Genomic DNA, 26,279 nt, shown 5'->3' on the forward strand with positions numbered 1-26,279 from the left:
ATAAAACTTCATATAAAATTAGTCATCTTTTTTTGTTTGTCCTTTGGGTTGGAGTTGTGTATTAAATACAGGGTGTTACTCCTCTGGAAATGCCAGTTTTTCCTATAGTGATGGTGATCATATAAAGGAGACCAGTGGTTTGGTCGTGTCTAAAGATACGGTTGAGGGGGCCCCAGAGAAGTGATGGGCTTGCTGATCTCCCATCCATGGGTGGGGCTGGACTTCCACACTGGGTTTGTGTGGATGTGCCAAGAGTATGAAGCCACAGGTCATCATATGGGTATCCGGAAACTTTGGGAATATATTTTGAAACAAAGTTCAGGCCTCAGGCAGGCCATTCTGGCATTATTCCCCAGATTCCCTCCGTGGATATGTGTTAACTTTCCATTTCTGTTGAGGGTATTGGTAGAAAGATTCGGGAAGCGTTATATGAGGTGGGCAGTTGTACTCTGTTCTGTAGGGTGGCGTTGAGTCCGAATCAACAGCAATGGGTTTGTATAAGGTGTCTCCAAGGGCTTCAGGGCTTAAGAGTTAGCTGATGTGTTAGTTCCCTATTGCTGCCATAACAAATTAGCACAAACTTAATGGCTTAAAACAACAGAGCTTTATTCTCTGACAGTTCCGATGACCAGAAGTCTAAAAGGTCCCCAGGGCTGCGTTCCCTCTGGAGGGTCTGAGGGGAGAATGCATTTCCTTACCTTAAATTCAGCTTCTGGTGGCTGCCTGGATTCCTTGACTATGGCGCCTTCATCTTCAAAGCACATTACTCACTCCGATTTCTGCTTCTGTCATCACATCTTCCTGTCTCCCTCTTATAAGGGCACTTGTGATTGTATTTGGGCCTACTGGGTAATCCAGGACAATCTCCCCACCTCGAAATCCTTTACTTTGTCATATCTGCAGTCTCTCTGACCATATAAGGTAACAGCCACAGGTCCCAGGATTAGCGCCTGGATGTCTTTGGGACCATTTTTCAGCCTACCACAGCTGGGCTCCCAGGCATGGAGCAGCACCTTGGCAGTCACTCATTAGGCTTAAATTCAGTGCTCTCCTCTTTAAAATAAAGATATACCTATCTTACAGAGAGTTGTATTAAGATCAGCCAGTTCCTGGTCCCATTGTCAGAGACCTGGGGGGCAAGTAATGCACAACTGGTTCTCTTCAGTCTAGGTAGGTGTTGGAGTCATAGACTTCGGCCCTCTTACCCTCAATATGTCAAGGCACAAAAGTAAGACTTTCTACTCTTATTGAGAAACTGCAACCAAAGGCCCCAAAGCGGCATTTATTCAAGTTTCTGTTACCCAAACCTGGGTGCCCTGATCTAAATACCCTAGCTCACAAGGCTATTAGGTGTTGAGTGCCAGCATTCTTTGGCTCAAGCAGAAGAGGAACCTGTAGCTTTGTGGCAAATCCCCTGGCTGTCTAAGACAGTGGCTTTCCTGGTACACTGATCCTCAGTACTGAGTGGCCTGAAGGCAACAAAGGAGTTAGGAAGTAGCTCAGGCTTCCAGCTGTTAGGATGACATGGGACTTCTGGCCCACCTTCATTGAAAAACCACTGGCCAATAAGCCAGTTAATCACTCTAGCAAGTAACCCCTGTATTGGTAGGGAAACAAAGTCAGGAACTATTTACTACTTTTAAACTTTGTTTTTAAAACCATTCCCTGTGCATATCTTCTCCCCCTGCCCCCCCGCCCCCAAAGATTTTTGCAAAGACATGGAGAAGTCTACATGGAGAGCTAGGCCTGGGCTCTGACACCAGCTCAAGATCTCGGATGGATCTTTGTTCTCTCTGTTTAAGGAAAATGATGAACAAGTACAGTTTTTAAACTTTTTAGCAAGGAAATACTTTTTTAATCCCTTTCTTCCACTCTTACTCCAAATCTTAACATAAGGAAGACAGAACTTTGGTTCCAGTGTGCGGGTCATCCCTCCACCCCCTCCTGAGGCAGTTCTAGGGCTCCTCAGAGCATCCCAGAAGCACCCTATATGGCTTTTTTAAGTCTGTCACTGGATTCTGTAAAAAGAATCTGATAAGCCAAGAATGTTGAAGGAAACATGCAAAGTAGATTTAAATTGTTGGAGGGCCCTCTTGTGCATGGTTTGGCCACATCTCTAAACCAGGACACTTTTGAGAGAGAAAGGGGGTTCTATTAAGATACAACAACAGGTGTGAACAGTCTGGAGCAAGCTGGCACATGTCACCCTAGCTGCCAGTGAACTCGCTGCCCAGGTTCCCTCAGCATCACAGTCAGCTCTGTTTCTATGCGGGATGTCAGGCCAGGGAAGAGAGAGTGAGCCCCAAAGCTGCAAACAGTTAATGCTTGTGTACAAACAATTCTCAAAAACCTTCCAGAGTCAAAAGCCATTTGTTCTGTGTAGAAGACCCATAGTTGTTGTGTGCCATCAAGTTGATTCCAACTTACAGCAACCCTACAGGACAGAACTGCCCCGTAGGGTTTCCAAGGCTGTAGTCTTTACAGCAGCAGACTGCCACATCTTTCTCCCACAGAGCTGCTGGTGGGCTTGAACCGCCAACCCTTCAGTTAGCAGCATAGCACTTACTGTGCCACCAGGGTCCCTGAGCCATTGTAGAGACTGTATTCATTCACTTTTATAGCAAGCGACTTTGGTAGGCCAATCTAGATGTGAATCAAGAGAATGATCACATTTCCTATATGATCTAGAAAAAACCATTGATTCTTTGATATTTAGTGCAGTTTGTGGGAAAAGATCCAGGGTTCCAACCCAGTCTCCACTAGGTGTTCTATGCTTGAGTGTTCTCCACACTTATGCAAGTACCTGAGGCAAAATGCCCCACCTAAAATTACTCCATCAGTGCTCATCCATCTTTGAGTTCTTCATACATTCGGATGGAAATTTTTTCCTTGAACAAGAGGGAGCAATACCTGTTCCTTCCCACAGGCCCCAACCATAAAGTGCATTACTCTAAATGCATGCAGTGTAGCTACTTATGGAGAGGCTTCTGGAACTCAGATTTTACTCGTGTTCAATTCTTGGTGTAATTCTTCAAAACGAGGCTTTTATTCTCTGTAGGATTGAAAGGAGTTCCCGGGTGGCACCAACGGCTAAACACTTGACTAGTGGAAAGGTTGGTTCAAATCCATCCAGAGGCACCTCAGGAGACTGGCCTGGTGATCTGCTTCCGAAAGGTCGCAGCCTTGAAAACCGGAACAAAAAAAAAAACCAAACACACTGCCATCAAGTTGGTTCTGACTCATAGTGACCCGACAGAAGAGAGTAGAAGTGCCTCAAAGGGTTTCCAAGGAGTGGCTGGTGGATTCGAACTGCCAGCCTTTTGGTTTAGCAGGTGAACTCTTAACCACTCCACCACCAGGGCTCCTATGGAGCAGTTCTGCTCTGCACACATGGAGTTGGTGTAAGAATCGACTCAAAGGCAACCAACAACAGGATTTAAGGGCCATTTATGTTCGTGGTGTTACTGGAAGATAAGAGGGGTTGCCCCTAGCCTTGGGCTGCATGGCAACAGTGGAGAGGACCCGTATACCGGGACTGAGCAATGGTGTGACTGATGTAAAGGCGGAAGTGGCCGTGGCGGGAAAAGTGTATGGACTTCGAAGCATGACCTCTATTTGAATCCAGCTCTGCCATTAACTTTGTGACCTCAGGGTGATTTGGGTGTCTGATCCAATGGTAGGTGCTTTTAAGAGACTGTTTTTTAAATACGTGACATAGGCAGCTTGAGAGATGATCTTGGTTTTTGTGACAACAAACAAGCCAGAAAATAAAATGTGGTCAAGTCTAATTCCTAGTTCAGCTACGTGGGTCTAGGCATGCCCTCTGCCAAGCCTCAGCCACACGTCCAGTCCTGCAGCATCAGTCACTGGCGAGGTATTTAAAATACAGTAAAATGCACCAGCTGCACCCACGCACAGGAAGCAGCTAGACACAGAGAGGGTGTCGACACACGTGGCAGCACTGACTCACACACAGAGCACGTGGAAACTCGAGAGCTTTTTATTGGTTACACATTGTGCTGCAGAGCCAACAGAGGCAGGAGCGCCAGAGGATACATGCAGACAGGCAGCTTCAACTCTACACATGCACCCAAGGAGCCCTGAGTCACTGCTCCTGGCTTTGCCCCGGTTTCCAGGGCCAGGCTCTGGCCTCCTTGGTCCCATGCTTGGAGCAGGAATGGAGGAGAAGCTGCTGCACCTGGACTCCAAGGGGGCAGGGGTGAGACCGAGCACCTGCCTGAGCAAGTAGGTGTGGACAGAGAGAGACTGATGCCCCAGCAAAGGGGCCGATAATGCAATAACAGTTTGAGGGCTACCTCCCTAGCCCTCCCAATCTTTAAAATACAAAAAAATAGACTTTATTCTCTTAAAAATACATTCCATTCAATACATGTTCTGAGCTGTGAAGCAGCAGGAAAATAAGGGCCCCTTTCCTATGATCTTGGTTGTGAGGCTCTGAGGAGAACCCTGTTCCCCACCCTGGGGTGTTCAAAGGATAATTCCTAAAAGCAGCTCTTCGAAAGCAGTCCTGTCGGGGTAACAAAAAAACCCACCCCAGCAAAGGCAGCCGGGAACCCAGCCTCTGGGTCCCTAGTCCTTTACTGGGAAATGGTAGCACTTGGCACTGATGCATTAAATATAAAGAACTAAAACTGCCCCAGGACGACAAGTCCAAGACCAATATAGGCCCCACACCCCATGGGAGGGGATGATTTATGTGCAAGCTTGCCTGCAGCCAAAGTTGGTGGTTCTTGGCCTCACTGCAAAGCCCTTTAACCCACACGATAGCTGTTTCATCACCACTCAAACAAAAACAGCCACAGCTTCTTTGTCCATCACCCCTGCAGCTTTCTCTGGTTGTTTTCAGTATCAGAGTGGAGAGAGACAGGCAGCAGCAGGTGGAAGAGACCAGCTCCCAGCATTCAGCCAACTCCATGTCCACCAACCCAGCAGCTCTGTAACGCTAGGTTCCCCAACTCACCAGAAGCCTTCCCACGACCGCACACCTGTCTGTGAATTCAGAGTCAGGCTGCAAGAGACTTGTCATCAAAGTGGGTTTGTTGGCTGTAACAGCAGACATATTTGGCTTGATTAAGACAACTATTCATCTACCAGGTCTCTCTATTTGGAGGTTTCCTCCAGGGCCCCTGATGGTGAGGCCTGGGTCCAAACAGTCACACCTTGGTTGCTTTTCAGACATGTGCCTTCTAACTTTGGAATCTGAGAGCCAGCCTGGCCAGCCAGCCATGTGAAGCCCAGAGGAACTAAGCCTCCAGCCTTCACTTGCTGTTACAAATGGTATTTTCTGCAATGCTGAGAACATTTAAAAATAAAATCTATTTTACAGCGGTTCTAGAAAGTGTGCAGATTAAGGAAACAAATACTTATCCTGAAGTAATGGTTACAATCAAACTCTATTGCACTCAGATTTCAAGATGGCAGCCCCAGCAGGAGGGTACCACAGCTGTCTCTCTTCCACAGAGCACTGTGGGCAGTGGCAGACATTGGTGCTACTGAAACGAGGAAAGATCCAGACTTTGGCACCAGGAGCTACAGCACCAGAATCCAGGGCTCCAAGGCCCAAAGACGGTAATTATTGGTGAGATCTTTTGGGGCATGGCTTGGCGCCCTTCCATTTCCACCACCAAAGAAGAGCCAAACACTTGGATTCCTGTATCCTCAGCTGACCACCACAGAGGTCAGTTTCCACTGGACCCTCAGGGTTGCCAACCAGTGAAGGAGAATGGCAAGGAGGCTGCAACCCTGAGCCTGTTAGTTTCTGGCCAGTGACCCAGGTCAGAAGCAGCAGGAAAAGATCTTGAAAACAGCATCTTAAGTTGAGCATTTGAGGCAGGGATGTGGAGAGGAAAGGCAAGCACATGACGATGCCCTTAGATCAGCAAATCTCAAAGGGAAGTATGAGCAAGGCATTCCTGTTCCCTGAAGGCAGGCAGGTACTGCTCATGCCTCCTATGGGATTGCACAAGCTAATGCAAATGAAGGCTGGTTGGGTGCTGGGCCCACACTGACTGGAGGCAGAGATGACAAGAGGCCGACCGCTTGCCAGGCAACTCACAGGGGAGGCACAGGAACCGGGGACACAGCCTGTCAGGGGAGGCACAGGAACCAGAGACACAGCCTGTCATAGGGCAGGCACAGGAACCGGAGACACACAGCCTGTCATAGAGGAGGCACAGGAACAGGGGATACACAGCCTGTGTTATGGAAAGCACCCTGGCCTAAGGGCCAAGAAGCACTGCATGGCATTGGGCAAAGTTAGTGTCACAGAGCGCCTCAGAGGCCATCTACGCTAACCCCTTCATTTCACAGACTGGGAAACTGAGGCCAAGGGAGCTTCTCTGAGCTCATCCCCATGGGATTAAAACCTGGGACAACTGGAAAGAGTAAGGCCCAGAAAAACGATGGAAGGGGTTGGAGGGGAGACACCTTCCAAAAGCAAGAATTATTCCACACGGGACAGTGGAAAACAAGCCATCTCAGAGTGCCCTTAGACATCATCCATTTCAAAGAACTCATTTTATAGATGGGGAAACTGAGACCCCCCCAAGAGGACAATGACTTGCCCAAGGTCACATGGCAAGAAAGTAGCAAAAACCAAAAAGCCACAAAGAAAACCCAGGCTTCCTGACTCCTAATCTAATGCTCTTTTCTTCCACTATGAAGGCAACAGTGCCTGCTTCATGAAGGCAGCCTTTGAAGGGGGATCCTTCTTTGAACTGAGAAAATGCTACAGAAAAAGCAGCCAAGAATAGATGGTTCTTTTTAACTTCTCCGTGTGACTGGTATAATAAGGAAACAAAATCAAGTTTTATTCACATGGCTTTTGGAAAGGTTTGCTGCATATTGCATCGTGCAGACCTGGGGCCCTCAGTGGGAACATATCAGCTTGCCTCCAATGCAGCTGTCATCCTGAGCCAACTTGGAGAGACCATGGGTCCACTTCTGTAGGAATGCATCAGCTTGGTAAAGTGCAATACCTCCTCTTGGGGGGATAAAGGAGGAGGAACAGGAGGGAGCGTTCTCATAGTCCATGGACCTCTTCCTTGCAGAGGGACTAAAGGGAAATTGCTTCTTCCTGCTTTTCCCCTTGCTGGGAACTTCCTAGAAGGCAGAGTGTTCGGTGAGGCCCAGCTTAGTCTGGGGATATTCCAAGGTGGAAACGATGAACTTGGCCTGAAGTCTCCAGCCACAGGAGACAGCAGGCAATGCCAGCAGCAATATTGGTGCCCAGGGGGAGGGATGCACCGGGCTTGTGCATGTCTGGGTGCCTTTGGAAAGTGAGCAGAGAGGGCCGGGGTGGAGAGATGGATGTAATTCCAGTGGGAACCCACATGCTCTGCCCCCCAAGGAACAGTGCTCAGCCAGGGGGCCAGGCCAGAGGAACTTAACTCTCAAGGATAGTCCCAGATCCCTTAGAGGCAGCACAGACCTCTCTGCTTTAAAAGTCTAAGGGAAAGAACTCTAAGGGGGAAAGCAATGGAAGCCCCAAACGGGGCTTATGGCTGGTAGGTAGTGGACACTTAGGCCCTTACGGCAAACCAGGAGTGAACGGGACGCTGTGAAGAGGCTGAGAAATAGAACATTAACTACACAGAAAACAGTTGCCCTTCGAGGCAGAAACAAACCAGGGAGCAGAGAAGAGCTCTCAGCTGCTGTTGTGTGGCGGATACAAAGAATTTCTCTCTTTTCCCCATCTGGGGGCTGGAGTGGTCCATACTACCAGGGGGAGTGGAACGAGGAGCGAAGACTCATGCATCGGGAAGAGGCTGGCCTGGGTGGCTTTGTCCAGCTGTAGTCTCTGATTCTCTCCGGCCAACTGGCAGAAACGGCCTGTGCCACGGGCTGGCTCTCTGCCACAGTCTCCCAGCCAAGGCCTTGCATCTAGCCTGGGTAACTGGCCTTGGATTCTTCATGGGGCAGGAAGGTGTAAGAGTGAGAAGCAGGAGCAGAGGAGAGACAGCAGACCTCACCCAGCTGGCTCAGTTTTCCTCAGCGCAGGGCCTGGGTGGCCGTAACCGGTCCTCAGCCCATACCCGCCCAGGCTCTGGCAGCCCCTGCTTTGCAGGCAATTCAGACCGTTCCAGGGAGTTGTGCAGTCGCTTGTAGACACTGAGTGTGCAGTCTTCACTGTCCTCCTGTGCCAATAAATGACAACAATGAGCTGTGGAGGACAGTATGGTGAGGAACAAGACACTCCTGCCCCCACCCCAATGGTACACTGCCCAAACAGACCAGAGCATAACTGCAAAGATATGCTCTCACCTGAACACAGGCCAATTTAAAAGTTCCCTGGAAATGAGGGGAGGCTGGGAGGCTCACAGATGAACGGGTGCCGTACAGACGTCAGGGCCTGGGGTGGGCGAGTCGGGTGGCTGCCCTCTCTTCCCTGAGTTCTGTACAGGCAGGCGGCATGCTTCTGTGTGTGAGAGCCGTTTCCTTGGCAGGGGCAGGGGAGTGTGCTGACACGGAAGCTAGACAGCTCTTTTTCTGCTCCGCCTAGAAACTACCAAGAAGCTCACAGACCCTCCCTTTCTTATCCCATGCCTGCACCTCACCCTGTATCTGTTTCAGATGTCCAAAGCTGCAGGAGCCTAAGTGCCCATCTTTCTCCCCACTCCCCTTCCCCTAGAATTCTACCTTTTTAATTTCTCCTTGGTCCTTCCAAGCAAAGGTAGATTGAGAAATAACACAAGTATGAGAAGGACAGGCGGGCAGGGTAGAAAGAGCATGGGGTTTAAAGACAGGAGTCTTGGATTCAAATCCTAGCTCTTCCAGTACTTCAACTGGGTTATCTTGACACTTGGTATCTCTGACCTCAGTTTCTATATCTGAGAAATGGGGATAACACCTGCCCACAGGGCTGCTGAGAGGACCGAATGAGATGATGGGTGGGGATGTCAAGTGTTAAGCATAGTGTAAGCTTAAACAACTCTTCAAATTCACACACAGTCACCTTTTTAAAGAAGGGAGCAGTGTGTCTAGGTCCAAGATGTCTCTTATCATCACAGGCTCCCTGTCTAAGAGACACCACACCCCAAGGATTCTCCTTCAGATGCTCTCTGACACTCTGGCCCTCAAGCTAAGGCAGATTTATCCTGTGATGAGCTGTACTGACAGCCCTGCCCTGAGACTGGTGCTATAACGGGCCAGACAGCTAGCTGTCTGGGGTGAGAGAAAGTGGCCCTCAGGACTAAAGCTTCTCAAGCACGCCCAGAGTAAGCCCTTGTTCTCCTCATCCCCTGTGCCAGCAGCCTGCAGAGATCTGCTCTAAACTGAGGCAGCCAAGAACCTGTCCACCTGGCTCCCACCTCTGAACCCTACACAAAGCGCACCAGACTTCCTACTTTCACTCAAAGCTGCCCATCAGCTATAGATGGTCCCTATGCTTCCTCTTCCAGGTGCTGCTCTGTGCTCCTTTGGCTACAGTGGCAAACCAAGAGGACAGAGGCCCTTACTCCTTTGGTGTGGCCTTCATATATTGGGGCAGAATGGGGGAGACAAATGGCAAGTCATGCTGCTCTCTGCCAAATACCTTCTTCTAGTCAGGCCCAACCCACCTGATTTTCAAGTTCTCTGAGCTACCTAGTTCTACCAAATGTTTCCGGTTCCACAGTTTCCCAATCCTGGGTCACACAGGCCAGAGCAGAGGGAAGCAAGGAGAAAGTGGAAGGAGAGGGGAAGGGAGAGCAGCAGAAAGGGGATGGGGAGAAAGGGTCAGAAACGGGACTCACCATGGCCACCGAGTGGTTCCAGACTGCCGCTGTGACAGTGTCTCCTGCCTGATTCCGACGTGTGAGTACCTCAGACACGGTGAGGCTACTCTGGGTCCTTCTGGAGGACAGCTCAGGGCCATCCCCTGAATTTCCTCCCCTCCGAATGCCCTGCTCAGAAAGATACGACCGGGGCTGTTCAAGTTCTGAGAAGTCTGTGGAAGACCTCTGGGTGTAGGCATTGATCGAATCCACATTTTTACCTCTTCGAGTTGGGGGGTCATCTAAAGAGTTCAAGTCTCGCCTAGTCTTCCAAGCGTTCCGCACAGTAACATGTCTGGCATCTGCGGAGGCCCCTTCTGAAGGGGCGTTATGGCTTTTCCACCTGATTGTCTCCGCGGGGTGTGTGTGGCTGTTCCTCTCCACAGGATCCGATGGCTTGATGATGATGCTGCTCCGAGACACCACTGTTTCTGGCCTGCTCTTCAGGGGCCCTTCTCCCATTCTTTCGGTCTCTGTGAGCTGCAGGGTGATGTCGTGTTTGTGAATGGAGAGCTCAAAGGGGGAGCCAAGATGGTTGCTGACTGACATGAGCTCCGGTGGCCCAACCTGGATGTTGCTGGTGGACGTGTGCCTCTCCCTCAAGGCCTCACCTGGGGTGGCTCTAGGGCTGCTGCTGTCAGACGGGTAGATAGTAATGCTGCTGGTCACTATGTTTGGCCCCTGTTTGGAGGTGGATTTCTGTTTCTCCAGAGCAGCCTCGGTTCCAGACCCTCCCATGATTTTTTTCACATCCTTATCAATGATGACGGGTTTGATAACGGCTCTGGACCGCAAGGCCTCTCTGGGACTGAAGGGCCTTTGGCTCTTTACCCCAGCACCATTGGCATCTGGGGGCTCCACAGCACTGGGGGAGGCTCTGGCAGGTTTCACATATTCACTTTCTGTTCCAGCATCTTTATCGTTCTCAAACAGAGAGGTTCTAAGACCCCCTCGGGGTTTGGCCTTTTCTCTAGAGTTGGGCTGTTGTTTGGGCTCTGGCTCTGGAGTGATGGTTGTGTTTACCAACTTGGCGGTAACAAGAGATGCTAGATCCAAGTCATCATCTGAGTCTGGTTTCTCTCTGCCACTGGCTTTGATCACTCGACACCTCAGGGCTTCATGATGACTGCTATCTTCCAACACAACTGCTACGGGTTGGTCAATTCCTTCTTTACCTGGGGTTGAAAAGCCCTGAAGGATGTTTTCTTGACTTCTGGAGCTATAAGGATACTTCGATAAAACAGGAGCCTTGGAGTTTGGGGAACTGGGATCAACCTCCTGGCCACTGGCAGACTTTTTGCCCTTGGAGAGCCCTTCTGAGGAGGATCTTCGCGTTGAGGCCAATGCTCCAGTGGCCTTAGAACTACCAGAGTCTGCAGCCTGTATTATCTGACTTGCACTGCCAGGCACCTGCCCCCTCTTGCCAAAGAGGGCCTCAGAGGTGTCAGAAGCCTTATCAGCTCTACCCACTGTGTCACTGGGAACAGATCCATGGGTGGTATCACTAAATGTTCTTGTTGTCTTCTCTACTTTTCCCTTCAATCCACTCTCAGTGCCCGGCTTGGGAGCTCCCTTCCAAACTTTATTGTGCTCCTGGGCAGCTGGGGGGTAGCGGCTCAGCACCGATGGCTGCTCCCTGGACTTTTTCCCTTCACTCTGAGAGGACCCAGGTGCAGATCGGTCATCAGTTCTTTTTGTCTCCTGAGTCCCATTGTCCGTACCTGCCCCCATGTTGGAAGTTTTGGCTGCCCTCCTGGTGGTGAAACTGGGAGAGGACATCTGCCTGCTGCTCAGAGAGTAGTTTTCATTATTGAAAGCAAACTCCCTATTGCGGTGCCTTTCCCGCTTATGCTGAGGGGACAGTTCCCGGGATGGGTGCTTGGACACAGATGCCTCACCTCCATGGCCTCGAAGCTTAGTCCTCTCATGCCTGCCTCTGCTGGATAGAAAAGCATCTATCCCTTCTACTTCTCCATTTTCTAACTCTTTCTGTTTCTTGATTTGTAGCTTTATCTCCTCCAGCTGGCTGGCTAAGAGTTTGTTTTTATTTTGTTCACTTAGGTAATTATCCTGAAGGTCATTATTTTTGGCCCTCATTTTCTTAAGCTCTTCTTCCAAAGATTCAAAATGTTTGATCTGTGTTTTAAGTTTCTCAATCTCTTGGTTAAGGTCTTTGACTTTGTTGTCTTCCTGATTTCGGTTTTTTTCATTTTCTGATTTGTTTCTTGTTTCATTCTCTCCCTGCTTCAGATAGTCCAGACTGCCCTTCCTTCTTGATTCCTTGGACGGCAGCGTGGAAGAGATACCATCCTCAATCCGTAGGTCATTAGAAGCATTCCTTGTATGATCTCGGTTCATTTTTTTGTTCTGCTCCAGTTTCTGAGTGAGCTCCTTTATTAATTTCTCGTTTTCTTTCTCCTTTTCACTCAAGTATTTTCTCTCACTTACGAAGCTCAGAGTTAATGATTTCAGCTTTTCTAACTCTGACACTAAGCTCTGCTCAGTTTTATCCAGGCGGTCCTCGGAAGATTCCAGTTCTTTCACTTTGACCCTGAGCATTTCCAGCTCTGAGGAGATTTTCTTGGTCAGGTTTCTCTCCTCATTCAGGCTCAAACAAAGCTGGGTGCAGTCATTCTTACTCCTGCTGAAGGCCTCCTCTAGCTTCTCCAGTTCTGCCATTCGTTTCTGAAGCCGCTCAATCTCAGATTTCAGCTCCCGGGTGAGGTTTTCCTCCTCTTCAAGTTTCTCCTTCATCAGCTGGCACAGATCCTCTGCTCTCTTAATTTCTTCATCTTTGCCCTCAATTCTCAGCACCCGCTGACGCAGCACTTCGATCTCAGCCAGCATGCTGGAGTTGCTGCCTTCTGCCTGAATCACTTTGTCCTGGAGATCCAGGAGCTCATCTTCTGCTTTCTGAAGGTTTTTTGTGGCTTCCTCCAACTCATCAAGGCGCCGGCTTAGACTCTGTAACTTAAACCGCAGGAGGCGGCTGGAGGCCGTTTCCTTGTAGCTTGTAAATTCAGCCATGTCTACTGCCAGCCAGTATGGGCTCCTAGAGGCATCCAATTCCACTCAAGGGGATGGGAGATGGTTACCTTTCTCTTGGCATCCACAACCTTCTTCGGCAGCTGGAGATCATTATCAGTCTACAGAAAGAAAGCAGAAAGCTGTCACTCCCCAAATCTGAAGCCTGCACTTCAGCTCCCATTTGTAATCCCTGTGCCTAGAACACAGCAGGGGCTGAAAATGGTTGAAAGAATAACTTTGAATAATCTTGCAAGAAAACACTGGTACTTTTTGGTCAATACTGAGCTGATACCTAGTTTCACACTAATGAAGAATGCCACCAGGGACAGCATGGCAAAAAAAAAACCCTTGCCTCATTTCTCATGGCAGGACATAAGAAAACTTTTGCCATGTCACCTTATAACCTCAGGGGAGTCATTAACCTTTCTACCAGTCACTAACAAAATAAAATGAGCCTCAGTTTTACTTAGTTGTAAAATGGGGATAATGATGCCTACCATATCTCTCCTCAATGTTGCTCTAAGATAATGCAAGGAAAGTTCTTGATAAATGGTGAAGCGCTAATCAATCCTAAGATTATTATAAAGGAAAAAGTTATAACAATGAGTAACCTAAAAGCGATATAAATTAATCCTTCAGTCTTGCTATATAAACGGTAAACTTCACAGCGTACTAAAACAATTTTCCCATGACTGTTTTCAACATTTCTCCTCTTCCAAAAGTGTGGGGATATTTAAAAGCGGAACTCAGGTACGACTTAGATGCTCTGAGCAGCCAGCAGGCAGCTTCTATGAAATCTACCCTTTGGCATCGTAACAGAAATGCTCCAGACATACAGGTCCATTCTGCCACTTCCTCACAAATGCTGTAAACTATGATTCGTAACGGAAGAATGGTCTGTTTCTTTGGACACCATTTCTTTGGGGTATACACCAAACACAGCATAGGTTACTCCAGGGGAAAGAAAAGGGGAAAGGCAAAGTGGATTTTAGTTTTGTTTTGCATGTAATTTCTTAAATAGAAGAATGGACTCATATACGTATTCTTCAATAATTTAACAAAAGGGGAAAAACCATAGAGGTGGGGAATTGGAAATGAGACCTCCTCCCCAATCTAAAGCTAGGACCATTGCAGCTTCAGGGAAAGGGCCAACTAGTGGGAAAAAAAACCCAACTCACTGACATAGGAAAGTAATAGGACCTGGGTTCTTTTATGGGGGAAAGGAAGGAGTATCCCTTGAGATTTTATAATCTTGGGTCTGCCCTCACTTGAGTTCATAGTTCAAATTTAAACTACATGACTCTTCTGGGATCAAGCTGTCCTCACTGAGAAACTAGCATATAAAATGATATCACACCCTGATAATATCCCTAGGAAACCTGACACAGAGGCAAAACATACTCTGGAGGGACATCTCTCCACTGAGGTCACACAGGACTCCCACACATAACGCCCTGCTGGACCTGATGTTCACAATTCCAAATTACATAACACATAAGGATCAGTCTTTTACTGTGACTGAGCAAAGCAAGACTGCACCAATAAGAACCAAAGTTAAAGATAGTGACTAGAGACAATAAAATAAATACATTCCAGTGTTTAAAGTCATAAAAGGAGGAGTCAGAAACAAGCAACAGGAACAAGATGAGAATATTTAAAAATTAACCAAATAGAACAGCCAGAAATGGAAAGAAACAGCACATCAGATGCAAATGGAGTAGTCAAGAAGACATTTTTTAAAAAGTTACAAAAGGCAGCACAGAGTTTAAAAGATGAGGAAAAAACAAGAGGCTAATAGGAGGAATAAGATAAAGTGGTCCAAAATGAGGAAACCTATGAGGCAGTCCAAAAAGAATAGAGAGAATAAAGGAGAGACAATTTTGAACAGACACCGGCTAAAAAATTTCTAGAGCTGATGAGAGATATGGAAACTCTGCTCAAGAAGCAAAGTCCAAAGCAGGATAAAAATTAGATCTGCACCTAGACACATAAGGATACAGAAGACCACCACAGAGAGAAAATCTTACCAAAGCAACAGAAGGGGAAAAAAAAGACAAATGTCCTGTGAAGAAAGAACTGAACTAGCTTCTCAGCAACTTTTAAGTAGATGTCAAGTAGAAGACGAAAGACACAGTAATATCTTTAAAGTTCTAAAAGAAAGTTAACTGTAAACCTAGAAATATATACCCACAGAGTAGAACTGCCCCATAGAGTTTCCAAGGAGCACCTGGCGGATTCGAACTGCCGACCCTTTGCTTAGCACCCGTAGCACTAAACTATGCTAAACCAGCTAAACTATGAAAGTAATATTAGAGATACAATCAGAAAAAAAAAAAAAAACCCTGAATATTTATTACTAATAGACCCTCACTAAAAGAATTTTTTTTACTGAAGGATGTATTTAGGAGCATGTGGTACTTCAAAAGACAAAAACTGATCCCATAAGAAAGACATGAGATGCAAGAAGAAATGGTAAGCATAGAAATTGATTCAAATATTGACTCAATTTACACAATAACAAAAATTAATTTGAATCTGTATGGCAGCAGGGCATTAAAATAAAATCACAGTGTAACTAAAACACTGGACAAAAATAATATGTATGTCATTAAGAGAAAATCACAATTCCAGACTTCTAAACACATTGTATTGTTTGGGAAGAGGATAGAGATATTTATAATTAACTTTAGACACTGTGAGAACACATATCAAACATTTAAAGATAATCATTAAGAAAATTTCAAAATAATGTATAGCTTTCAAATCAATAGAGAGAAAAGGAAAAAAAAATTAATGCTTGTTTAATCTAGAAGTTGGGAAGAAGTAAAAAAAAAAAGCACAGAATAAGAGAGTTGATTAAATTTATGCAAATATAAGTAATCACAATAAATGTAAATGGACTAAACTTGTCGGTTAAAACACAAAAATTCTAAGATTAGATAAAAGCAAAAAGAAAAGCTACCTATATGCTGCTTTAAAAATACATACTTGAGATGCAAAATAAATGAAAGAATAGAAAAAGATAACAGGCAGATACTAACAGAAAGTGAGTGCGCATAACTATTTTCAGGAAAAAAAAAAGTTTTAAGGAAAAAAAGCATTATTACCAACAAAGAATAGCACTCCATTATGATTAAAGAATCATTTCAACAGGAAGATAATTCTAAATAACAATTTGTAATTATAATTGTATTTTATAGCTTCACAGTGAGAAAACTTGAAGAGGGTCTGAGGATTAGACAGCAGTAATATATCAATATTATAATTTTCTTTTCCAGCTTCTCATATCATTTGCTCAGTATACACATTGAATAGGTATGGTGAAAGAATACAGCCCTGATGCACACCTTTCCTGACTTTAAACCAATCAGTATCCCCTTGTTCTGTCAAAACAACTGCCTCTTGATCTATGTAAAGGTTCCTCATGAGAACAATTAAGTGTTCTGGAATTCCCATTCTTCGCAATGTTATCCATAATTTGTTATGATCCACACAGTCGAATGCCTTTGCACAGTCAATATAACACAGGTAAACATCCTTCCGGTATTCTCTGCTTTCAGCCAGGATCCATCTGACATCAGCAGTGATATCCCTGGTTCCCCGTCCTCTTCTGAAACTGGCCTGAATTTCTGGCAGTTCCCTGTTGATATACTGCTGCAGCCATTTTTGAATGATCTTCAGCAAAATTTTGCCTGCGTGTGATATTAATGATATTGTTCTATAATTTCCACATTCAGATGGATCACCTTTCTTGGGAATAGGCATAAATATGGATCGCTTCCAGTCAGTTGGCCAGGAAGCTGTCTTCCATATTTGTTGGCATACACAAGTGAGTACCTCCATCCAGCACTGCACCTGTTTGTTGAAACATCTCAATTGATATTCCATCAATTCCTGGAGCCCTGTTATTAACCAATGCCTTCAGAGCAGCTTGGACTTCTTCCTTCAGTACCATTGGTTCCTGATCATATGCCACCTTTTGAAATGGTTGAACATCAACTAATTCTTTTTGGTATAATGACGCTGTATATTCCTTCCATCTTCTTTTGATGCCTTCCTGCGTCATTTAATATTTTCCCCACAGAATCCCTCAGTACAGCAACTTGAGGCTTGAATTTTTATTTCAGTTCTTTCAGCTTGAGAAACGCCGAGCGTGTTCTTGTCTTTTGGTTTTCCATCTCCATCTCTTTGCACATCATTATAATACTTTGTCTTCTCGAGACGCCCTTTGAAATCTGTTCAGTTCTTTTACTTCGTCAATTCTTCCTTTTGCTTTAGCTGCTCGACGTTCGAGGCAGGTTTCAAAGTCTCCTCTGACATCCATCTTGGTCTTTTCTTTCTTTCCTGTCTTTTCAATGACCTCTTGCTTTCTTCATGTATGATGTCCTTGATGTCATTCCACAACTCGTCTGGTCTTCGGTCACTAGTGTTCAATGCATCAAATCTATTCAAATCCGAGAAGCTGGACCATATGAAGAAGAAATGGGGCATGAGGATTGGAGGAAGACTCATTAACAACCTTGATACAACCAGATGACACAACCTTACTTGCTGTAAGTGAAGAGGACTTGAAGCACTTACTAATGAAGATAAAAGACCACAGCCTTCAGTATGGATTACACTCAACATAAAGAAAACAAAAATCCTCACAACTGGACCAATGAGCAACGTCATGATAAATGGAGAAAAGATTAAAGTTGTCAAGGATTTCATTTTACTTGGATCCACAATCAACAGCCATGGAAGCAGCAGTCAAGAAATCAACAGATGGACTGCATTGGGTAAGTCTGTTGCAAAGGACCTCTTTAAAGTGTTGAAGAGCGAAGATGTCACCTTGAAGACTACGGTGCGCCTGACCCAAGCCATGGTATTTTCAATCGCATCATATGCATGTGAAAGCTGGACAGTGAATAAGGAAGACTGAAGAAGAGTTGACACCTTTGAATTGTGGTGTTGGTGAAGAATAGTGAATACACCATGGACTGCCAAAAGAATGAACAAATCTGTCTTAGAAGAAGTACAACCAGAATGCTCCTTAGAAGCAAGGATGGTGAGACTGCGTCTTACATACTTTGGACATGTTGTCCGGAGGGATCAGTCCCTGGAGAAGGACACCATGCTTGGCAGAGTACAGGGTCAGCAGAAAAGAGGAAGACCCTCAACGAGGTGGATTGACACAGTGGCTGCAACAATGAGCTCAAGCATAATAATGATTGTAAGGATGGCTCGGGACCAGGCAGTGTTTCGTTCTGTCGTGCATAGGGTCGCTATGAGTCGGAAGCGACTCAAGAGCACCTAACAACAACAATTTTCTTATTTTGATGGTTGTAGTTTGGTTATATAGGAAAGTGTCATTATTTGTATAATACAATATACACAAGTTTAGGCCTTAAAAAAAAAAAAAAAGATAAACAATGCAAGAGCCTATTTACTACTTCTGTTAAAATGTATCTCTTCCTCCTGATGTATTATTTGCTTTTGGTATGATTTACATGTAGTTTCACCTGGAACTGCCAGACTTTGTCAGGACAAGATGTGAGAGAGAAGCTAGGATACGATCCATGCTGAGATGCAAAACAACAATAACACAAGTGACTCCACACAGGAATATTTACTGGTTGTAGTACTGCTACAAATTGGTGCTCTCTAACTAGGAATTCTATTTCTTTGCATTCCCACTAAAAAAAGAATGAATATGCCTGACAGGAGAGAACATTTGTTTTAAATAAGTGTCAATGAAATCTAAATTCCCTTGTATAAGCATGTATAATGATCGGACAAACATTATATAAACTAGTTTCTGGCTCCATACATTTCAAACCTGTTTCTTCACTACTAATACATACCTATGGTGCCAGGTATCACACACACACACACACACACACAAAAGTCAACATCATATAAGATTCCTGGCTCTGCACTTTTGTCTTATAATATTGGGTGAGTCAACACAATGGGCAGTAGTAGATTCCTGGAAACCATTTCTAGACTCAAACAGCTAGCGATAAATTAGCTATTTGCAGAAATAACCGTAATGCACATAAATAAATGCCACTAAGCCCAACCTAGCTTCCTTTGTGATATCGTCTTTAAACAATTGGTTATTTAGGAGTATGTGGTTTAATTTCCACATATTTGTGAAATTTCCCAAATATTTTTCTGTTAATGATTTTTTTATTTCATTCCATTATAGCAGAGAATATACTTTGTATCATTTCAATCCTTTTAATTTTATTGAGGCTTTGTTTTATAGTCCAACATATGGTTAACCTCAGAGAATGTTCCATGTGCACTTAAGAAGAATGTATATTCTGCTGTTGTTGGATGAAATGTTCTAATAGATGTTCGTTAGGTTTAGTTGACTTGTAGTGATATTCAAGTCTTCTATTTCCTTGCTGATATTCTGCCTAATTATTCTATCCACGAAAGCAGGCTATTAAACCTCCAACTATTATTGTTGAATTGTCTCTTAACAATTCCCTTCAATTTTGTCAGTTTTTTGCTTCATATATTTTGGACTCTGTTTGGGCTCTGTTATTAGGTACCTATATATGTATAGTTTTTGTATCTTCTTGATGGATTGAGTCATATCATAAAAAAAAGTCCTTCTTTGTCTCTAGTAACAATTTTTGTCTTAAAGTCTATTTTGTCTGATATTACTATACTCAACTCTCTTTTCAGTACTGTTTGCGTAGTATATCATCTTTTTACATTTACTTTGAACCTATTTGTGCCTTTGAATCTAGAAGTGTCTCTCTTGTAGAGAACATAGAGTTGGATCATGTTTTATCCAACTCTTTTGACAATCTCTGCCTTTTGACTGAAATGTTTAGTCCATTTACATCTGAACAGGATTGGTGTCATGTCTTCTGTAAATGATTTGTAGAATTCCCTAGTAAAGCCATCTGGTCTAGGTCTTTTTCCTTTTTTTTTGTTTGGGAGGTTTCTGATCACTGATTTGATCTCTTCACTTGTTATAGGTCTGTTGAGATTTTCTATTTCCTCTTGAGTCAGTTTCCGTAGGTTGTGGGCTTCTAGGAATTTGTCCATTTCATCTAGGTTATACAGTTTGTTACTGTAAGTTGTTCCTAATATTCTGCCGTAATTCTCTTTTCTTCTATTGGATCAGTTGTAATGTCTCCTCTATCATTTCTTTTGGTTATTTGCATCTTTTCTCTTTTATTCTTTGTCAGTCTAACTAAAGGTTTGTCAACTTTATTGATCTTTTCAAAAAATCAACTTCTGGTTTTGTTGGTTTTATTGTTTTTTATTTCATTTATTTTTGCTCTGACCTTGTTTTTTCCTTTCTTCTGGTAGGTTTAGGCTTAGTTTGCTCTTCTTTTTCTACTTCCTCAAGTTGTAGAGTTAGGCTGTTGATTTCAGGATTTTCTTTTTTATTCATCTAGGCATTTATTGCTATACGTTTCCCTCTGAGTACTGCCTTTGCTGCATCCCTTAAGTTTTGGTGTATTGTTCTTTGATTTTCATTTGACTCAAGTAACCTGTCATTTTTCTTTTTTTTCTTCCTTGACCCAGTTGTGGTTTAATAGCGTGTTTAATTTCCATATGTTTGTGTATTTACCAGTGTTTTCATTTTTTTCCTATAATTATTGATTTCTAGTTACACTCCACTGTAGTCAGAGATAATACTTGAATGATTTCAATCTTTTTAAATTTATGAAGACTTTTTTTGTGACCTATCATGTGGTCTATCCTTTATGACCTAACATATGGAATAATCCATATGCACTGGAGTAGAATGTATATTTTGCTGTTGTTGGGTGAAGTGTTCTGTATATGGCTGTTAAGTCTAATTGGTTTATAGTGTCACTCAGGTCCTCTGTTTCCTTGCTGATCTTCCTTCTAGATGTCCTGTCCAATACTGAAAGTTGTATACTGAAGTCTCCAACTATTACTGTAGTGCTGTCTATTTCTCCCTTCAATTCTATCAGTGTTTGCTTTATATATTTAGGTGCTCTGGTGTTGGGTGCATATATATTTATGATTATTAAATCTTCTTGATGAGTTGACCATTTACATTTAGTGCTCTTAGTGAAAAGGTAGGATTTATGCCTGCCATTTTGTTATTTGTGTTCTATATGTCCTATGTCTTTTTTGTTCCTTTATTCCTACATCCTTGGGAAAGACCTATTGCTAGAAAAAGACATCATGTTTGGTAGAGGGTCAGCAAAAATGAGGAAAACCCTCAATGAGATGGATTAACACAATAGCCTCAAAGATCAGGGAGATGGCAGAGGACTGGGCAGCATTTCATTCTGTTACACTAAGGTCACCATGAGTCAGAGTCTACTAACTAACAACAACAACAACTCTTCCATTACTACCTTTTGTGTTAAATAGAAATTTTCTAGTGTACTTAATTTTAATCTCCTTGTTTCTTTTATGTTTTTTTTTTTTTTTTTTTGCCCTGGAGATGACAATGAATATTAACTTAGAACAATCTAGTTTGAATTAATACCAACTGAGTTTTTAACCATATAAAAAACTTTGTTCTCATGTAGCTGTGATCCTTCTCCCCTCCTTTGTGCTATTATTGCATACAAATTACATCTTTACATGCTATAAGCCATCAACATCTTACTATCCTTACTTCTAAGGAGCTTTCTGATTGTATTTCTTCTAAGACTGATTTGTTCACTCTTTTGGCAGACCACAGTACAGTCCATATTCTTCACCAACGCCACAATTTTGAATGCATCGATTCCTTTCTGTCTTCCTTTTTCATTGTGATTCCTTTCTGTCTTCCTTTTTCATTGTCCGGCTTTCACATGCGTATGAGGCAACTGAAAAGACCATGGTTTGGGTCAGGCACACCTTATTCATCAAAGCGATAGCTTTGCTTTTTAAGGCAGTGAAACTATTCTGTATGAAAATGGTGACTACATGGCATTACGCATCTGTCAAAACCCATAGAATTGAAAAACACAAGGAACGAACCCTAATGTAAACTACAGACTTTAGTTAATAATAATAAGTCAATGTTGGTCATCAATCGTAACCACACTAATGGAAGAGGTTAATGTACGAGGGGAAAGGGGACATATGGGAATTCTGTACTACCTGCTGAATTTTTCTATAAAATCTTTCTAAAAAACAAAGTTCTATTAATGTTTTGAATGAACCATAACCAGTAAGTTCCTGGGAAATTCAAGAAGAAAGAGTCATCAGTTTCACATGATATAGGATAAGAAGTGGGGTAACAATCTAAGAAGTGCCAATCAATTATATATGGTAGAGTCTTACAGAAAAGCAAAAGGCTGATAAACAAGACGACCTCACCAGATTGATGATTCTTCCTCTAAGACAGGAGTGAAAGAAACTCTTTTCATGTTTTTTTTTCCTTAAATTTAAATTTGAGGAATAGTATTCCTTCACATCATTTAAGCGAATCCAGAAAACCAGAATCCCAGCAACGTGACTCAAGCCACCTCTGAGTCTGTTTCTCATCTGTAAAAAAGAGGCAGTAACCCCTACCTGAATTAGCGGTTGCTACGAGGACCAGTGTGATAACAAAAAGAACAGTAACTAACAATATCTCAAGACTGACAAGTCTTGCCACATCTGCGAAGTAAATGAAAAGCCAAAAGATGAAGATGACAATTAATTTGACAGTAAAACTCTGGAAGGCTACTGTGGAAAGGAAGATGAGGTAGGTTTTCAGGTACTAGAGAACAGCCCCAGGACTCAAAGAGTAAAAATTATATGGAGTAAATATTTGATTTAATAGTTTTGTTTTGTTTTTTTTAAGGGGAGCCTTATGAGGTAATAACTTCCTATGTCAGGAGGGTTTTTAAGTAAGTAGAGGCTGAACGACCAGCCATCAGGGATCTTGCAGATGACAGATGACCACTAGATTTTTCTTCCAATATCCAAATAAAGGATGAAGACAGGTTAAGAATAGGTTAGACTATGGGATGAGAGGCAATGCAATATGAGACCAACTCTTCTAATAACTGGAAAATTCTGGGTAAGTTACTTAACTTCTGCGCTTCTTACCTATCTCGTAAGGTTGTTGGATGGATTAAACTAGACAATGTATGTTAATTACCATGAGTAAAACAGGCACTAAATAAATAGTATTCTTATTATTAAAAGCAGGGGTGCTGTGCGGCATTTTAGATGACAATTATACATTAGAAATAGCCAAAAGGCAGTGAAATCAAAGTCTGGAGTTCAGATGAGAGGTCAGAATGGAAGCCTCAGACTTCAGAGTCCTCTCCCTAGTATTAACAGTTGAATGGGGTAGGAGAAGATTAAAATCTTCCAAGAGAGTTCAAAAGGAAAAAGGAAAGTGAGTGAGAATAGCCTACTCTGGAGCTTGGCTACTAATGAAAGGAGGAAGCAGCCGTTGTGCAAAGTTTCTGTTAAAAGGGGTATACTAGATTCCAAATAACTAGGTTTCTGAAAGGAAATACAGAGGCAGAGGGAGACGATGTAGCCAACTCGACAGAAACAATCAGAACTCTGCTTCCAGTTCATACTGATGGAAGACCAACCCAGTCTTGTGTCCAGCAACAATGACATTGGGAGAAAAGCACAGCACACAGGTCAAGAGCCTAGGCTTGAGTAGATGCACGTAAGCTCAAGTCACAGCTTAGCTGTGGATTTGGGCAAGTTACTTTACCTCTCTGGGTCTCAAAATACTGATCTGTAAACTCGTAACAATGATACTTAACAGCATGGTGGGCACTTTATACACATAATTTCATATAATCTCCCAATGATTCTTCTTGGTTTTTCCCTCCTATCCATGCCTTATAATAGCTGAAAAATCCTCAAGGTTCAGTTCTTGATGGGTGACCACATTGACATCAATTGTTTCAATTACCACCTAAATGCTGATAAACTCCAAATCTGGGCAATTCCCAAATATGAGTCCAACCATCTCTTCTGAGCTTCAGGTTTCAAATGAAACAAGACTATGGATACAAATCAGCATCTGGGGTTAGCAGAGCAGACTGGGAAGTCAGGGTCTCAATCTCTTTTTAACCTAATAAAGGAAACATTTTTTTGCGGAATATATGACCCAACAAAAGAATTCTGGAATGCAATTCTGATTAATGACGGCCTAAATTATAGTCAAGGAGCCCTGCTGGTGCAGTGGTTAAGAGCCTGGCTGATACCCGAAAGTCAGCAGTTCGAATCCACCAGCCCCATGGGAGAAAGATGTGGCAATCTGCTTCTGTAAAGATTTACAGCCTTGGAAACCCATGGGACAGCTCTACTCTGTCCTATACGGTCGATATGAGTCAAAATCAGCTCAGTGGTAGTGGGCAGTAGTAGTGGTAAGTCATAGTCATTTTTCCTTTTAAAATTTATTATACAGTATTTAAAACACAGAAAGAAATACATAATACATTTTTGTCAGTTTAAATTTCAGTGAGTAGAGAATGAATGGAGTCTCAGTGGCACAAATGGTTAAGCACTTGGCTGCTGACCAAAAGGTTGGCAGTTTGAACCCACCCGACCACCACTGGGAGAAAGACCTGGTGATCTGCTTCCATAAAGATTACAGCCAAGAAAACAAAACCACGTGGGGCAGTTCTACCTCATCACGTGGATCACTGTGTGTCGGAATTGACTTGAAACACAACAACAGAGGATGAATGAGTTATCAGAGCCTGTAAGAAAATTAATTCTTTACCTAACTAACAAAAGCAAACATTAACCGGGCTGTTTTTAAATTATGAACAATAATAAAACAAAAAAACAACCCACTGCCGTCGAGTTGATTCTGACTCACAGTGATCCCACAGGGTTTCCAAGGCTATAAATCCCTAAGGAAGTAGACTGCCACATCTTTCTCCTGCAAAGCTGCTGGTGATTTTGAACCGCCGACCTTTTGGTTAGCAGTCGATCGCTTTAACCACGGTGCCACCAGGGCTCCTTATAAACAATAACATTTACAGTAAATCCAATCCTCTTTCTCTATCTTGTCACCTCTTCTGATATTCTCTGCCAAGTAGGCTGAACAGGGATTTTTGTGTTTGTGTGTGTGCTTTAAGTGAAAAGTTACAGTTCAAGTTAGTTTCTCATACAAAAATTTATACACATATTGTTATGTGACCCTAGTTGCTCTCCCTATAATGTGACAGCACACTCCTCCCTTCCACCCTGGATTTCCTGTGTCTATTCAACAAGCTTCTGTCCCTTTTTGTCTTCTCATTTTACCTCAGACAGGAGCTGCCCATTTAGTCTCAGGTATCTACTTGAGCTAAGAAGCACTCTCTTCACTAGTATCATTTTATGTCTTATAGTCCAGTCTAATCTTTGAAGGGTTGGCTTCAGGAATGGATTCAGTTCTGGGCTAACAGTGAGTCCGGAAGCATGTCTTCCGGGGTCCCTCCAGTCTCAGTCAGACCATTAAGTCTGGTCTTTTTACGTGAATTTGAGTTCTGCGCCCCACTTTTCTCCTGCTCCATCAAGGACTCTCTGTTCTGTTGCCTGTCAGGGCAGTTACTGGCAGTAGTCGGGCACCATCTAGTTCTTCTCGTCTCAGGCTGATGGAGTCTCTCATTTACGCGGCCCTTTCTGTCTCTTGGGCTCATATTTGCTTTGTGTCTTTGGTGTTCTTCATTCTACTTTGCTCCACGTGGGTTGGGACCAGCTGATGCCGCTCGCTAGCTTTTAAGACACCAGATGCCACTCACCAAAGTGGGATGCTGAATATTTTCTTAATGAATTTTGTTATGCCAGTTGACCTAGATGTCCTCTGAAACCATGGTCCCAGACCCCTGCCCCTGCTACTCTGTCCCTCCAAGTGTTTGGTTGTATTCAGGAAACTTCTTAACTTTTGGTTTAGTCCAGTTGTGTTGACTTCCCCTGTATTGTGTGTTATCCTTCCCTTCACCTAAGATAATTCATATCTACCCACTAGTTAGTAAATACTCCTCTTCCTCCCTCCGCACCCTTGTAATCATCAAAGAATGTTTTCTTCTGTGTTTAAACCTTTTCTTGAATTCTTATAATAGCGGTCTCATACAATATCTGTCCTTTTGCGACTAATTTCACTCAGCATAATGCCTCCCAGATTCATCCACGTTATGAGATGTTTTGAGAATTCATCATTGTTCTTTATCGATGCGTAATGTTCCATTGTGTAAACATACCATAATTTGTTTATCCATTCATCCGTTGATGGGCATCTAGGTTGTTTCCATCTTTTTGCTATTGTGAACAGCGCTGCAGTGAACACGGGTGTGCATATATCTATTTGTGTGAGGGCTCTTATTTCTCTAGGATGTATTCCAAGGAATGGGATTGCTGGATCTTATGGTACTTCTATTTCTAGCCTTTTAAGGAAGCGCCAAATCGATTTCCAAAGTGACTGTACCATTTGACATTCCCACCAGCAGTGTATAAGTGTTCCAATCTCTCTACAACCTCTCCAACATTTATTATTTTGGTTTTGGATTAATGCTAGTCTTGTTGGGGTGGTATGGTATCTCACCGTAGTTT

General features: G+C 43.5%; 1 protein-coding gene across 2 annotated transcripts in view; it reads right to left on the reverse strand.

Moving 5' to 3' along the window:
* Positions 1-1,738: 1,738 nt before the first annotated feature.
* LUZP1 (leucine zipper protein 1) overlaps positions 1,739-26,279 on the reverse strand; it is a 107,793-nt gene continuing 83,252 nt past the window's right edge. For both annotated transcript variants that reach the window (XM_049878227.1, XM_049878228.1), the window contains 2 exons: positions 9,753-12,919; positions 1,739-8,156 (listed from right to left, as the gene is read on the reverse strand). In XM_049878227.1, coding sequence (XP_049734184.1) covers positions 8,001-8,156; positions 9,753-12,800 — 3,204 coding nt within the window. In that variant the 5' untranslated portion in view covers positions 12,801-12,919 and the 3' untranslated portion in view covers positions 1,739-8,000. The remainder of the gene's footprint in view (positions 8,157-9,752; positions 12,920-26,279) is intronic.

Source organism: Elephas maximus, chromosome 3, assembly GCF_024166365.1.
Source record: "Elephas maximus indicus isolate mEleMax1 chromosome 3, mEleMax1 primary haplotype, whole genome shotgun sequence".
In the NCBI taxonomy this organism is placed as follows: Eukaryota; Metazoa; Chordata; class Mammalia; order Proboscidea; family Elephantidae; genus Elephas; species Elephas maximus.